Source organism: Lytechinus pictus, chromosome 14 (assembly GCF_037042905.1).
Source record: "Lytechinus pictus isolate F3 Inbred chromosome 14, Lp3.0, whole genome shotgun sequence".
Classification (NCBI taxonomy): domain Eukaryota; kingdom Metazoa; phylum Echinodermata; class Echinoidea; order Temnopleuroida; family Toxopneustidae; genus Lytechinus; species Lytechinus pictus.
Window position 1 is genome coordinate 506,173 of NC_087258.1, and position 14,718 is coordinate 520,890.

The window sequence follows — 14,718 nt, forward strand, 5'->3', positions numbered from 1 at the left end:
TGTATTTATGATCACCCTGAACTGCAGAAACTGTGCTTTGACCTACATGTACAAGTCAGGATTTTATACTGGGAGAGGGAAAGTGAATATAGGATCCAATTTTTATTCAAATTGATCGACCTCCGTACTTTAGAATGAATAAGACTCTGTTTCCATTAGAGTCCTAATAACTACATGTAGTTTAGTGGAAACCACTTGGAAACAAGTTTAAAGTATATGGGCACACTCAAAGCGATCAATTTGGAATTAACCACCTCGATCAAGGTGTGGTTTTCAAGACCACTGCGTCATTAAATCATAGTTTAAGCGAAGGTGAGAACACAACCATTCTTCAGGAAGCGATCTTCGCTACTCCAGAGTCCACACACTGTGTATAGAATGTCTACGCTTAAACTTTTCAAATTTTGCACAAAACTTAATTGTCACCCCACCGAGCGTGTTCCTACAGCAATGAGACCAGTTTCCAAGAATCACTTTTGAAAACCACTTCAGGTGATCAGATGGGAACGCTAGCAAAGTGATCTTCCAACTGGTTTCCTGAACCGGTTTAGACTACTATCCCAGTTTTAGGATTGTAATGAGAATGGTGTCTTTGTCTACAGCATCAATCTACCAGCAATTATCTCATAAATGACTGAGTATCTCTATCATAGCTTGTGAATATGTGTACGTGTGCATGTCAGCTTTAGATCAATTACACATTTATTATCAGAATAAGAGTGGAAAAAAGTAACAGGAATTCCAGTATCAAATTAGTGATTTCTTACATGCATTCTCCAGACAGTTTATCATGCTTTCCTCTTCTCATAAAAAAAAGAGCCAGGAATAATTTGGCTAACCAAATTTGATTTAAGCATTTTATGTCATTAAGAGAAAAGCTCTCATTCACATCCTGTACAGTCCTATAGCTGCTACACAAAAATAATGATACCAGGAAAAAAAATTTAGTGCACTAATACAATACCCCAAAAAATGAGTTGCATGTAATTTATGCTTTAGTACTCTAACTCCCGCCTCCCTGCTCTGATGTTACTTACAGTACATGAACAATGTAATGTACGTCACAACCCTGACAAAGTAAGACATCCATTCCACCATAAATACTTTTCAGTGATTGTGAAAAAGGCATTTTGAGCACTTGGCTAAACATATTCAAAGATAAACTCCAGGAACTACCACAACAAAATCCCTCATTCTCATTTTTCTTTTAATCATTGATTTTGAACTATGAACTGTATATTACAGTCTTTTCAATTAAACAAGCCACTTCCTCAGTTCCTTGAATTTCTAAATCCAAAGAAAAACTAGTTTAAAAAAGAAATTACATAAATAATATCCATCAAATAAAGAGAAATTGAAAAGAAAATCAAAACCAATAATGACGTATAGAGAGCTAAAAGGTTTCTAAACTGTATCATTACTAATTGTAAATGTAGTATACTATTTCAAAAGTACTGGTACACACAGGTAGACCTAGGCTTGAATGTCTATTTCAATATTTCCTCATGAGGATGCCATTTTCCACAGTTAAACTAATATCATACATAAAATCAATACTGTTTACTATTCAAAGTTGATTTAGATTGTTGTAATGTTAACACAATGATAGGAAATATCAGAAATTTCAATCAGCAGTTTAGGTACGTGAGAGCTCACAAAAAAAAAAAAAGTTATTAATATTCTGAGGCTCTTACATGTTTATTTGTTATATTTTCAAGATAAAAGCAACTTATCAGTTAAGTCATAACCATTAAAGAAGATCTAATTCATTTTTCTGAATATATTTAAAGTTGAGTGGAGACTACTTTTTTTTTCTACTCCTCACAAAAAATCTAAAAGCTGATCAATATGTTTCCCTCCAATATTTAGCATTCTTTGCATAGATGGTGTCATAAGCAATAAATAAGCCAAGTGGGTGTTTAATAAAAGTTGTTTGTAGGTTAAGAGCGACTTTACGAATGTCTGGTGATCATATCTCATGCGCTATAATCACCAATGAACATTTAATGGTGAATACCATTAACTACAAGAAAGGATCGTTCTTAAAGTCGCTCTTAACTTACAAACAGCTTTATGAAATACCCATCTTGGCCAAACTGCAACCTGCTGTTATTAGCATATTTTTATGACATATTCTCACAACACTGAATATTAATTCCTAAAACAAATTAATGGATACAAAAGTATTGCAACACCTTTTATCACATTCCCAATGGAAAAATAATAATTCAGTATTGGGTTTCAGTTTGAGGCGCATCACACATGTATGGCATTTTTTCTTTTTCTTTTCTTTTTTTTCTACATTTTCCTATTGCCCTTTGGAGAAGTGACCATCTTCTCCTTGAAAATTGAGCCAACTGTAGATGGACTGGGAAACCATGCATGTTAGGAACCATGATATGAGCAGCTCAAATGCTAGCAAAATAGCACTTTGTCTGGAACTAAACTCCATCGTAGTTTAGCCAATTGCACCAATGACGAGACAGAGAATATTTTAGCACTTGCAATTCCATACATCAGGTTCATAATATAAACCAAGTACCAAATATGTTATCTTCCCTTTAAAATGAGTCTATCTGGCTGGGTTTCAATGACAATGAGGTTTAGTGTTGAAGTTTGAACTTGACAAAATAGAGGTCACATTGGAATCCGTCCCCTGGGATAAAAGTCTGGGGTAATGATGTAGAACTCAAACTTTGGACAACTTTGAACTCTCTCCCTCACTGCATCTCTCTCCCTCTCTCTCCAAGTTCCTCTATCTCTGCCTCTCTCTTGCCCCCCCCCCCATATTCTCATTATCCTCTTTAAATCTGCATGGTTTCACCTGCCCTTCTTATCACTCCCTCTCTTCCACCCTTTGGTTCCCTCTCCCTTTCACTCATATTCTCATTCTTTCTCTCTAGGTGGTTTCAAGCCGCCTCGAAGTTCGTCAGTTCCAGGTACCAGGTAATATTGGCAATGTGAAAGCAAATTACGCGTAATATCCCCGAAAGAAAATACCCACTAAATAGTAGGTACTTGGCAAAATTACGAGAACTTTCGCGGGGATTTTCCAAGGTCGCAGGTATTTTGGCAATGTGAAAGCAATTTACGGGAACTTTTAGCCCAGAATGTAGTTGGGCACGGGCGCCGTGGGCGGCTGCTGAGCTAGTGGTTTTGAATCTCGCGCCTTGCCTGCTTATCAGACCATACTGCGCATGCTCCTAACTTCAGGAATTTATCCCGAAGGGTATGTTTCGGGGCGGTGTTGAATGCAGGAATAATTAATGGGTATTTTTTAGCCTAAAAAAGTTGAATTTGAATTGAATCTAATTGAATTGGGATTCTTATGATCGAAGCAGTTTGAAACCACCTTCTGTCTCACACACACACACTCTGCCTCTCTCTCTATCTCGCTATGGGGGAAGAGTAACCCCCCCCCCCCTACAGCAGTTTTAAGTTTGTTTAAAATTTTTTATATGAAAAAAAATATTACATATGGTTGGTTTTGGAAATAGTGTTAACCTTCAGCCTTTTTGGTGTTTATTTTTAATTCTTGGAATATTTTTTTGACAGGGAAAGAGCTCCTAGATATTGCTGCATACTGTGACCTTTGGCCTGTTGTTTTTTTTTCTTTTTTTTGTCACAAAAATGTTGCCCTCCCAAACAATATTGTTCCATGGTATGCCATTCCATGCCCTTTCCTGAAAACACAATCTTCATCTAGCTTCTTGCAGAAAGAATGGGATAGGGAGTGGGGAAACCAAATACTCTAGATGTTGCTGAATCAACCTTTAATAAAAATTCTTAAGAATTAGTTAAGTACTGGCTTCATGTATACCGGCACGTGATACCAATGACACAAACCAGGAGTAATGCAAGGCGAGTCATATGCTTTTCACACTGCACTTTTTGTCCTAAATTGGTGGGGCTAACGGGGGGTCTTAGCCCCACCAATTTCCCGGGGTTAAGCTTAGCCCACTTCATTTTCACACTACCTTTTAGCAAAGTGGGCTAGCACGGTAAATAGTACGGTACTATCTGGCCCTGCAAAAAAGCAGGTTTAGCCGGCTTATTGTGGTGCTAGCACCACAATTGCGGTGCTAAGAGATGCAGTGTGAAACGAAACAGGGCTAAGCAAAAGCGGGGCTAAGCATTAGCCAATCACAGAAGTCGAGATTGCACGTTAATCGCGTTCTGTATGGTAAAATCATCAATATTTAGGAGCTGTGTGATTGCCCGGGGTTAAGGCGTTAACCCCGGCTAAGCAATAGTACGGGGTTAAGAAAGACAGTGTGAATCGAAAAAAAGATAGTATGGGGTTAAGGATAGTCCAGGGTTAAGGAAATGCAGTGTGAAAAGCATATAAGAGTACATCCATTCCACTCCCAGTCCCACCACACCTCTTAATGAATAATGAAAACTTACTTCATAGACGCCCTAGTTCTTTTTCTTTTCTTCTTTCTTTTTTGCTATGTATCCACTATCCACCCATACTAAGTTATTTGATCAGGATATTAATATATTGGTATGGTAACCAAACTATGATGATTAGATGGGGTAGCAGCCTATCCGACTCGTTTACTGTTGTTAATGGTGTTCAACAAGGAGGATTATTGTCTCCATACCTTTTTAACTTGTACATGGATGACTTATCTGTGAAATTGAATGATTGTAGTACAGGCTGTTTAGTTGGCTGTACCAAGATTAATCACTTGATGTATGCTGACGATCTTGTAATTTTTAGTCCGTCAACTGCCGGGCTGCAGAGTTTGTTAAATGTTTGCACTCAGTTTGGTATGGATAATGATGTCAAATTTAATGCGAAAAAAAGTCATGCTATGTTTGTTACTTGTAAAGATCATAATAGATTAGTGTTTCCAGATTTCTATCTGTGTGGCACCAAACTTGAAGTTTGTAAGGAGACCCGATATCTTGGTCATTTTTTCACAGAGGACCTACATGTATGTGATGATAGAGATATTTATAGACAGTGTTGCAAACTTTATGCACAAGGAAACACACTGTGCAGGAAGTTCCATATGTGCTCCCATGGAGTAAAAATTGCATTATTTCAAGCATATTGTACACCGTTGTATACTGCACATTTATGGTGCAGATATAAAAAGAGCAGTTTAAGGAAACTTATGGTAGCCTATAACGATGCTACGAGAATGCTTCTTCAGTTACCTAGGCACTCTAGTGCTAGTAGAATGTTCGCTGACGCTAATGTACCCTCATGTCAAGCCGTTGTTAGAAACCTAACTTTTAAGTTTATTGAGAGAATTGACATTTCTGAAAATGCTATTGTAAATATATTGGTTAAACCCTTACAGAGCTGTACGAGGTACACCTCAGAACTGTGGAAGCGTTGGTATGACAATTTGTTAGCAGAGTCATAAGTAATTAGTGGTCTACTAATATTAGTCTGTATCTTTGTCTTTTTCGAGACAAGTTACTCATTTTGCCATATGTAAATATTTCCATACTACTATTCACTTACTGCTTAACCACTTGTTTTAGGTATTCATTGTTTGTTCCTAGTTATTAGTTTGATTTGTTTTTCTCCTTTTTGATTGTTTATACTTTATTTGTTCTTTGTTTATTCCAGTATTATCTTTGTATGTTTGTCTTGATGTATATTACATGTATGTTATTTGTTGATATGGACCTCTGCATATGAAGCTGTGTCTGGATTAAAGCCTTGAAGAAAAAAAAAACTATTTCTCTGTTTTTCATCACTTTCAGTTTCTACTTTCATATTATGATACGAATTTACTATCCACCTGTTCTGTAAACTTTAACACTGCAGACTAGGTCAGTAAGTGGACATGGATAGCAAATTTGTGAACCTCATGAGTCCATTAATTTCTTCTTTGGATCTTCCATGGTAGGCATATTTCACTTCCTTACAATAGATATTTACAGTGGGTAAACAACAGCAACCTGTGGACGATGCAATAAAAGTAAACAAAAGGCCGTCAGCAAAAAAGGCACCGAACCGCTCGATCGAGCACCCGCGAGCCCGGACGATCCCCATCCCACGGCCACCACTACCACAGTACCAGTACACCGCCAAACTCAAAAGCCCGACCCGCCCTCCCAAAGTAAACCCGCTCTAAAACGAAAACAAATTATCCGCAAACTCAACTTACCCTCCAATTTATCCATCCTTATCGGCAGCCAAAGTTGATCCTTATAATCATTTAGAAACTAAAAGAATCCACAAAATCCGCCAAATTGCTTCCAATGAAGTGACGTTTCAAAATATATGTTGCAGATCGAATTCCACGGATTCGTTAGATTATTTATCGGGGGCACTCTTAGTTTAGAGCCAACAAGATTAAGGAAATTCGTTTACTATCATATTCTCGAATCAAGTTTCGACAAAGTATAGTATCAGTGGTACGTACGCGAATAAGGTGGCTAAAGTGTTTTTTTTTTTCCAACGCGAGATGGCGGTACAATCTTACAACGAGAGAATACATTGCTTCAAAATATTCAACATGTAATGGGTGACTGTCGGAAATTAGATTTAAACAAATAATCGCACCTCGAACAATTATATATTTTAATGTTTCAGTTAAACATGTATGTATCAGTTATTCAATAAACATTTTCACATAAAAATGCATTATTCTGGTGAAATAGTTCTAGGCATGTCTTAATGAATATTTACTAGGACGGCATATCCCCACTTTTGTATATTATTATATGAAATTAGGTTTATTAAAAAGAATCGACCAAGAACTAAAACAATTTGATTGACAACTGATTAAGTACAGTAGTTATTTCTTGCTGCAACTTATTTCTTCATAATGGAGACATTATTATTAACACATTTTTGAAAAACGAAATAATTATGATTTCATGTATTTTAACATAAGAAAAAGGAAAGTGAGGATATGACATCATCAGCCCACGAATGAATATTCATGAAGACATGCCTAGAACTGTTTCACCGGAATAATGCAAATCTTTAAAATTCAATAATTGTGTTATTTGTTGTGCGATTTTGACAAAATTTTCAGCATTTTGCTCAGTGAATTTTACTCTATTTATTTAGCTATAACATTTTCAGCCCGGAGCAGGCCTCTAACAAGCTTCTGTAGAGGAATAGTTACACATATCTTCTGCAATCAAAAGCTAATTAGGGAATTCATTAATATTACCTACCTGCCGTTTTAAAGAAAATATAATCGCTGGAATTAGTGTTGGAATACACATTTAACGATCTCATAGTGAAGAAAGGACTATTTTGAACGAAGAAAGTACAACAAAAACAATGAAAGTATGGACCTCAATTCTTATGTGATAATGATGAGAGTCTCTAGGGAAAAAGGTCCTCTGCCGGATTGAAGAACCATATACGCGATGCCTTGTCAAAATCCTTTTTCGTACTTTCATTTGAATCAAACAGATGCAGTTGAAAGTATCTTCAAGACCTTCTTGATTAACAAAAGGGATCAATCAGAATTTGTTTTTGTTCAGATAACACTTAGAAACAATTAATGTTATTTTCATATTGAAAACTAATTGGGATCACTATCATTATTAATGCATTATACAACTTGAACGTGACAAATTTTAATTTCATTTCTAAGAAATCAAAAGTAAAACATTAATCTAGTATAGACAGTCTCATGTAATATTAACAACTAATAATTCCACTTATCACCTTTCATGTCATCAATTTCTTGGTATTCATGCGAATATTTCAACGTCTTATGCACCTAAAATTAAGAATGTCAACTTGTATTTTTTTTATTGATTGTACCAAGTTTCGTGCACTTGCTAACTTGAAATTTGATGTTATTTCATAGTCTACATTATTCTGCTTGAAGTATAATGTATTTAAGTAACAACCTAACTCATTATTGTTTTACCTAAACTTACCAAGTTCTTATTCAGAAAATTCAGATAGATACATGTTTTACCTTCACCTATATACACTCGGCAAAAAAAATTATTGGACACTTAGAAAACTTGCAATATTTCATATAGATATTTGATTAAAGGCAAATTATTGTAGGTCAACATGACCAGACAATATTCCTCTTCCAATATGACATGACATTTTTATGTTAACAGTCATGCATTGGCGGTTAAATTCTTTAAGCAATAGAAATGTCAGTAAAAGAAAATTGCAAGAAATTGACAATTCAAAAGCTAATGATCATGGCCATCCTGTAGGCATACATTCAACAATTTCAACAGGTGGTTGTCCCCATCGAGCGAACATTGTCCAAAGATTTCTGGATGACCACTATGTTCAGCGCTTAGATCCATGGCCCACTTGTTCACCAGACATGAACCCGATTGAACACTTGTGACAGGGGCCGCGGAACGGTTTTCAAAGTGGGGGGGCTGAGCCAAAAGTGGGGGGGGCTGACCATGCTAAAAATCACAATCATATGGTCAATTTTAAATTTTTGTACACGGTTTTGGAAAAAAGTGGGGGGGGGGGGGCTGAAGCCCCCCCCCCCCCCCCCCCGGTTCCGCGGCCCCTGTGTGAGATCAGCTAGGAAAATCGGTCAATCAAAGAATTCAACCAGGAGACACTCTTCAAGATGTCCGGCGTTATCTCCTGGAAGAATGGGACAAAATCACCCCAGAGCAAATTCGCCGACTTGTGACAAGCATGCGATGTCGATGTGCTGCACTCATTCAGAGCCAGGGTGAACAAACGAGATGTTGAATTTTCTTTTGCTTATGCCAAGATACTGAAATTTGACATTTTTTTCATCGACTAACTTTGACTTAAAATTCCAGTGGAAAAGTGATGCATCCAAGGTGGATAACTTTCTCTTCTCTTTTAGAGTGGTATTTGACTTTGAGTTTGCTTTTATCATTTAATGGATATTTATGCCACAAACTTTCAAAACTGAAAGAATGACTGATCGTTTTATTGCAACTTTCTTACTGACATTGCTATTGTTTAATGCCTGTAACCAGCCATGCACTGATTGATCCATTTCTTGCAATTTTCTTTCACTGACATTGCTATTGTTTAAAGCATTTAACCGCCCATGCATGACTGTTAACATGAAAATGTCCTGTCATACTGAAAGTGGAATATTGTCTGGTCATGTTGACATACAATAATTTGCCTTTAATCAAATATCTATATGAAATATTTTAAGTTTAAGTGTCCAAGAACTTTTATTGCCGAGTGTAGTTGTTTTCAGCGAAATTTAAACAGGTCCTTACTTCATGTGCTTTACTTGTTAACGTGTGAGAGCATACACCGAATACCCGTGTACAAATCACAATTTCTGTGTTTTTTCCATCATAAAGGTTTGTGATTTTGCACGAGAATGTATTTTGTAAAATTTTCTTGCATTATAAGTTAACATTTACACAGCCTGAGAGACTGTGGTGTTAATGGAATAAAAAAAATCTAATGATTATGGAGCATAGGCTATAACACAATACTGTCCTGTAATTTCGTGGTGGTGAGATTACAGTGAAATTTACGTTACCCACCTCTCATTAAAATTAAAAGTAAAAATGATATTTCCATCCTTTTATGTAACGAAATAGTGGAGCGTTGTGGCCCAGTGGATCAGTCTTCGGACTTTGAAACAGAGGGTCATGGGTTCGAATCCCAGCCATGGCGTAATTTCATTCGGCAAGAAATTTATCCACATTGTGCTGCACTCGACCCAGGTGAGGTGAATGGGTACCCGGTAGGATTTTTCCTTGAACGCTTTAGCGCCTATTAATATGGCGGCTTAGCTACAGCCGGGGTAATAATTATGATACCAAGTATCAAAGCGCAGTTGAGTATATGCACATAGTAACTGCGCTATATAAATGGACATATTATTATTATTATTAAATAGCTTGATACTAATTCTCTTAATTTCATTTTGAAACAGTAACCCTAAGTTAAGTGCCGCAATTTCCCTTAAGATCTCAAACTTGTGGATTATCTTTCTTGTGCAGAATGGATAGATTGACATGTCAGAAAGTATTTTGGTCTTTCAATTTATCAAAGTGAAGTATATGAGAATTCTATCACCAAATCATTGAATATGTTTATTTCCAGTTGACGACAAATTTATGTAAGAATATGTACCAATTTTTTTTAAATATCTTATCTTAATTATCCAAGTAACTTACGTTACTGAACGTGTAACTTATACGTTACAGGGAACTTGAATATAACTTTAAGCACACATTTATCACTTGCGCCTATGATGCTACGGATTCGTCGGTACTCATAAACGATGAATACTTTCTGTGGTACAATCATATACCTAATATCAACAAAACACATTAATACAAAATAAAGTATATTTGAATAAAATATGATTCGCTACGCTTTTACCTCATAAAGGTCATTCGTCACCTGTTTCATTTTGAGGTAGTATATACATGACAGCCGATGGTTTACATGGTTTACTGCAGAGAGTAATTTGAAAATGTCATCCGGCAAATAAGGCTTTCTTGAAATCTTGTTAGCAATGTTATCTTCGTGCCTTTCTTATGGCAAATTTTCATCGAGTAAAATCGGATACTCCCTCAATTTCCTTATTTCCAATAGAAATCTTAACGTTTTTTAATTATGGAGTCGCTGTTTAGAACCAATTATCATGTATTTTGTTTTACTAGTATTTAGTGTTAACTTATGAGTTATATACATTTCTTCTAATCCGCCTTTCCTATTTGATTATAGTTCATTAGGTGACCTGGCTTTAAAAAGTAAGGCTGCGTCATTTGCATACATGTTGATTTTACATTCGATACCTGACAATGATTAAGGGAGAGTATATATGTACATGATAATAATAATAATATGTCCATTTATATAGCCGGAGCCTCAGTAAAGGCTTCAGTGAGCCTCATCATACTCAGCTAGGGCTTACTGATCTATAAATTTTGAAGTAGCACAATATGGCGTGTGGCACAATAGCTTTTTCTGAATAGAGTCGCAAACAAGCAATTAAAAAAAATTGTATATAATAATCTAATGTTGTGAGAGATTTTGACAAAATATTCAGAATATTGTATCGTTAAAAATATCGTCCTCTCCTTTATTTTTTTTTTCATGTTTTTTTTCTAGGTCGTTGTGGTATTGGAACATCTTTCTTTGGGTGGGGGAGGGTGGTAAACTGGCCAGCCCTACTATACGCCATTTGTTTAAACAATATTTGCACGTTCATGTTTGAGTGATTGATCAGGTGACACACTTTCTGTTGATATTAGAATATGTATTCATAATGAGTCTACTATCGGAACGCTTGTAGTATACCAGCTGGTTCATGCAACTAGAAAAAGAAATCAATACCGGGATATGCTGTATAATGCATTTAGAATCGAGACTCCATACCTTACGGTGTGTTTGTCGCATTTTAATTGGAAATGAGTTTTGTTTATTTTGCATTCATCGATATGTTGGTTCCTCTATCAGTGAATTTTTTGAACAGGTATCATCGGTACAGTATGCGCATCATCGCCATGATTGTCCTCATCATCATCGTTATCACGTCACTACGATCATTGATAAGAATGGATTCGTGTATCACTTCAGTTGGAGCGGAAATTGAACCTGCCCATCGTCATCAAAGCAGAAAGATTAATGGTGATGTAAACATTCGTTACTTTGAACGCATACATGGTGAAGAGTATGGCTATATCCACAATCCTCGTAACATCTGTTTGGGCGAGGATGGTAAAAAAGAGCCAATATTTCTCCTGTTTCTGGTAATGTCAACTCCACGAGAAATTTACTTGAGAGAAGCGATTCGAGACTCATACGCGAACGATACAAACTGGCCAGTCCTGGAAGAAGGCTCGGTCAGGACCGTGTTCCTCATCGGCGACATCGACGCACACGATTACGTAACCCAAGATGTCATCAACGGTGAGATGTACTACTATGGCGACATCGTACAGTCGACCGAGTTCATAGATTCCAATTCAAATCAAACCAGAAAAATTATCATGGGGTTTCGATGGGTGAAGGACCACTGTCGTCACGCCCTCTACGTCATGAAAATTGAAGAGCGAAGCATGGTGAACCAAAGGACTCTTATCAAACGCCTCAGAGGGAATCATGTCCTGAAACATTTCCTATTGGGGGATGTAGTAACAGATGTCCAAGCATTGCGTGACAATATGCGTTTGAATATACCTCCCGAGATGATACATCCTAATGGAACTTTACCACCCTTTTTCTACGGCGCAGGGTATATACTGTCCTTTGACGTTGTGGAAGCTATTCACCAAGTTTCCTTTAGCATCCCATTCGTTATAAATACGAATGTTTATATCGGATTATGTCTTCAAAAACTTGGCATCACATTGATCCAGACTCCTGATGATGTATCCTTCTCAAAGAAAATAATTTATAACGAATCCGGACGTAATGGTGTCGATAAGTTTAATCAATGCATAGCTATACCACATTTATCAGAAACTGAAATGTACATTCTCTGGCGATTTGGAAAAATATAATTTTAGGCATATGAATCTGCGGCAGAAAACCAAATGAGCCTACATATAGAAAAGAGAGATTTATAGATCCAATAAGTTAATAACTGGATATCATCCCCGGTCCACCAAACAAACTCGATATACAATAGAAGTAACAATGGGGCGCAGGATAGGGTCATGGTAACTCTTCGGTGATATAATAGGATTAGCTAGCCTTTCACCGAAAACAGGCAGAAAAAAAGTTTCACAATTTAAAAGCAGATCTGTTATCCAAAATCGAAAACGAACATTGCTAATGACACACGGAGACTGTGATTGAAACCGCCATAATGGCAGAAGTCTCAGACACGTCTGCTCTGATCACCACTCTACCAATATTAACCATCTGCTAAAGCAACTATAAGTCGCTAAACAGGCTTTCTGTAAATTGCCAAAATAATTTATACAAATATATATATATATTTTTTTAATTAACGTGGGAAAATTATTTCATTAAAAGGTTAACTCTTTTCATACTGCCAAAATTAAGATTTGTAAAGCTAATCAAAAGACGAGGCACTAGAGATTATTTATTGTCATTTTTTCCAGACAACATGTACTTGTGCCTTTCACTGAGAATGCTTAATGAAATATCATGCTTCACTGAACCCTAAATTTCTAACCTCTGTTTTTACCCTTATTATTTGAACCTCTTACTGATTATCTTCGACATGCACTTGTGTGGGTTATTATTTTAATGCTTAATGAATATGTGCTCTTTGTCAAACTCACTAAAAATCCCAAAATTTATTTGAACGACTTAATGTTGGTTTGGGGTGGCAGGTTACGTAAATGATTTGCTGGACACTTTTCCTTACGTTCGATAAGCCTTTCTGAAACTTGCTGATATATATATATATATTTCAATGTACAGTATAGGCTAACCACCACAGCATTGGAGATAAGCCATTTCGTCTTTTATGGACTATCATGTGAAGGCATTTTCATTCTACTCAGTCCTGTTTATGTTGAACATTTGATGTCATACCTAAAGGTTAAAATCAATCAACATCAATAAGTATTGTTTTAAGATATTTGATTAATTAAAATTTTTATTGAGTTGCGACCATTCATGACATTAGTCCATATAACTTTAGTTGATAATGTTGCATGCTGGGTAAAGGGATTCGGGTTTTGGCGAGCTGGTGCTGTTCAAATTTTCTATACACATCGTCTTTATCTCAGAACTACGCATCGTAAAGACCCGAGAGTAATACGTCAGCCACTTTCACTGATTAACCTGAAGTAAAATGTTTCCTAGGTAATTGGTTATATACCAACTTTTTTGTTTACCAGCAAAAGCTGTCCTGCCGAGTTCCTACTGGAGTTACCATAAAGAGAAAGGGAAACAGAACACACATGGGCGCTCGTAATAGTTATTCTGTCCGCTCTTGCATGATTATGCATATGGGGGAGGGGGGGTTATCCCCTTGGTCTAATTCTTAAACCCACCTGGAAATTGCACAATAATGAAGAGGAAAAGATTACAGACATATATTGAATAGTATTGATTTCATATTAAAAGATTATGCAACATCGAACTTCATTTACCGTTTACATTTGAAAATTTTATTTCATAATAAGTATATAATAAATGAAATTGTAAACATATGGGAAATATTTGTCCCCTTATTGTTTAAATCAAGGCGTTGATTCGACCAATGTCATTAGTATACATTGAATTTGAAGAATGGATCGACATATTTGAACAAATTAATCTTAATCCGCTGCCAAAGATGTCAATTATGACCCCTTTTTGATTGCTTTATAGTTAAATTCCTAACCATATTAAAAGAGCATTGGAATCATATAATTCATAAATCGACTCATCACCATACTCTCGTGATGTTCAAGCGGATATAACCTATGTAATAAAGTAAAACGTAGGAATTTGATTGCTTTATAGTGAAATTTATAACCATATTAAAAAGGGATTGGAATCATATAATTAATAAATCGACTCATTGTTATCATACTCACATGATGTTCAAGCGGATATAACCTTTGCAATAACGTGGGCTTTGTTATGGCAAATTTTTTATAAGCTTGAGTTCCGGTGATGGGCGACCGCGGTATAAAATTTGCGTTTTTACAATCGATCTTAGCGCTTTCGCGACATTTTATGGACAAGTCCATCCCAACATAAAAAGACAAAAATATAACTAGCAAAACGCTGAAAATTTCTTCAAAATCAGATGTAAAATAAGAAAGTTATGTCATTTTAAAATTTCGCTTAATTTCACTAAACAGTTATCTGCA

General features: G+C 36.2%; 1 protein-coding gene across 1 annotated transcript; it reads left to right on the forward strand.

The window, feature by feature from the left end:
* Positions 1 to 11,052: 11,052 nt before the first annotated feature.
* Positions 11,053 to 13,771, forward strand: LOC129276368 (beta-1,3-galactosyltransferase 5-like). The gene has a single exon (XM_054912749.2). It carries the CDS (start codon positions 11,347 to 11,349, stop codon positions 12,439 to 12,441), a length of 1,095 nt encoding a protein of 364 aa, XP_054768724.2. The 5' UTR covers positions 11,053 to 11,346; the 3' UTR covers positions 12,442 to 13,771.
* Positions 13,772 to 14,718: the final 947 nt, after the last annotated feature.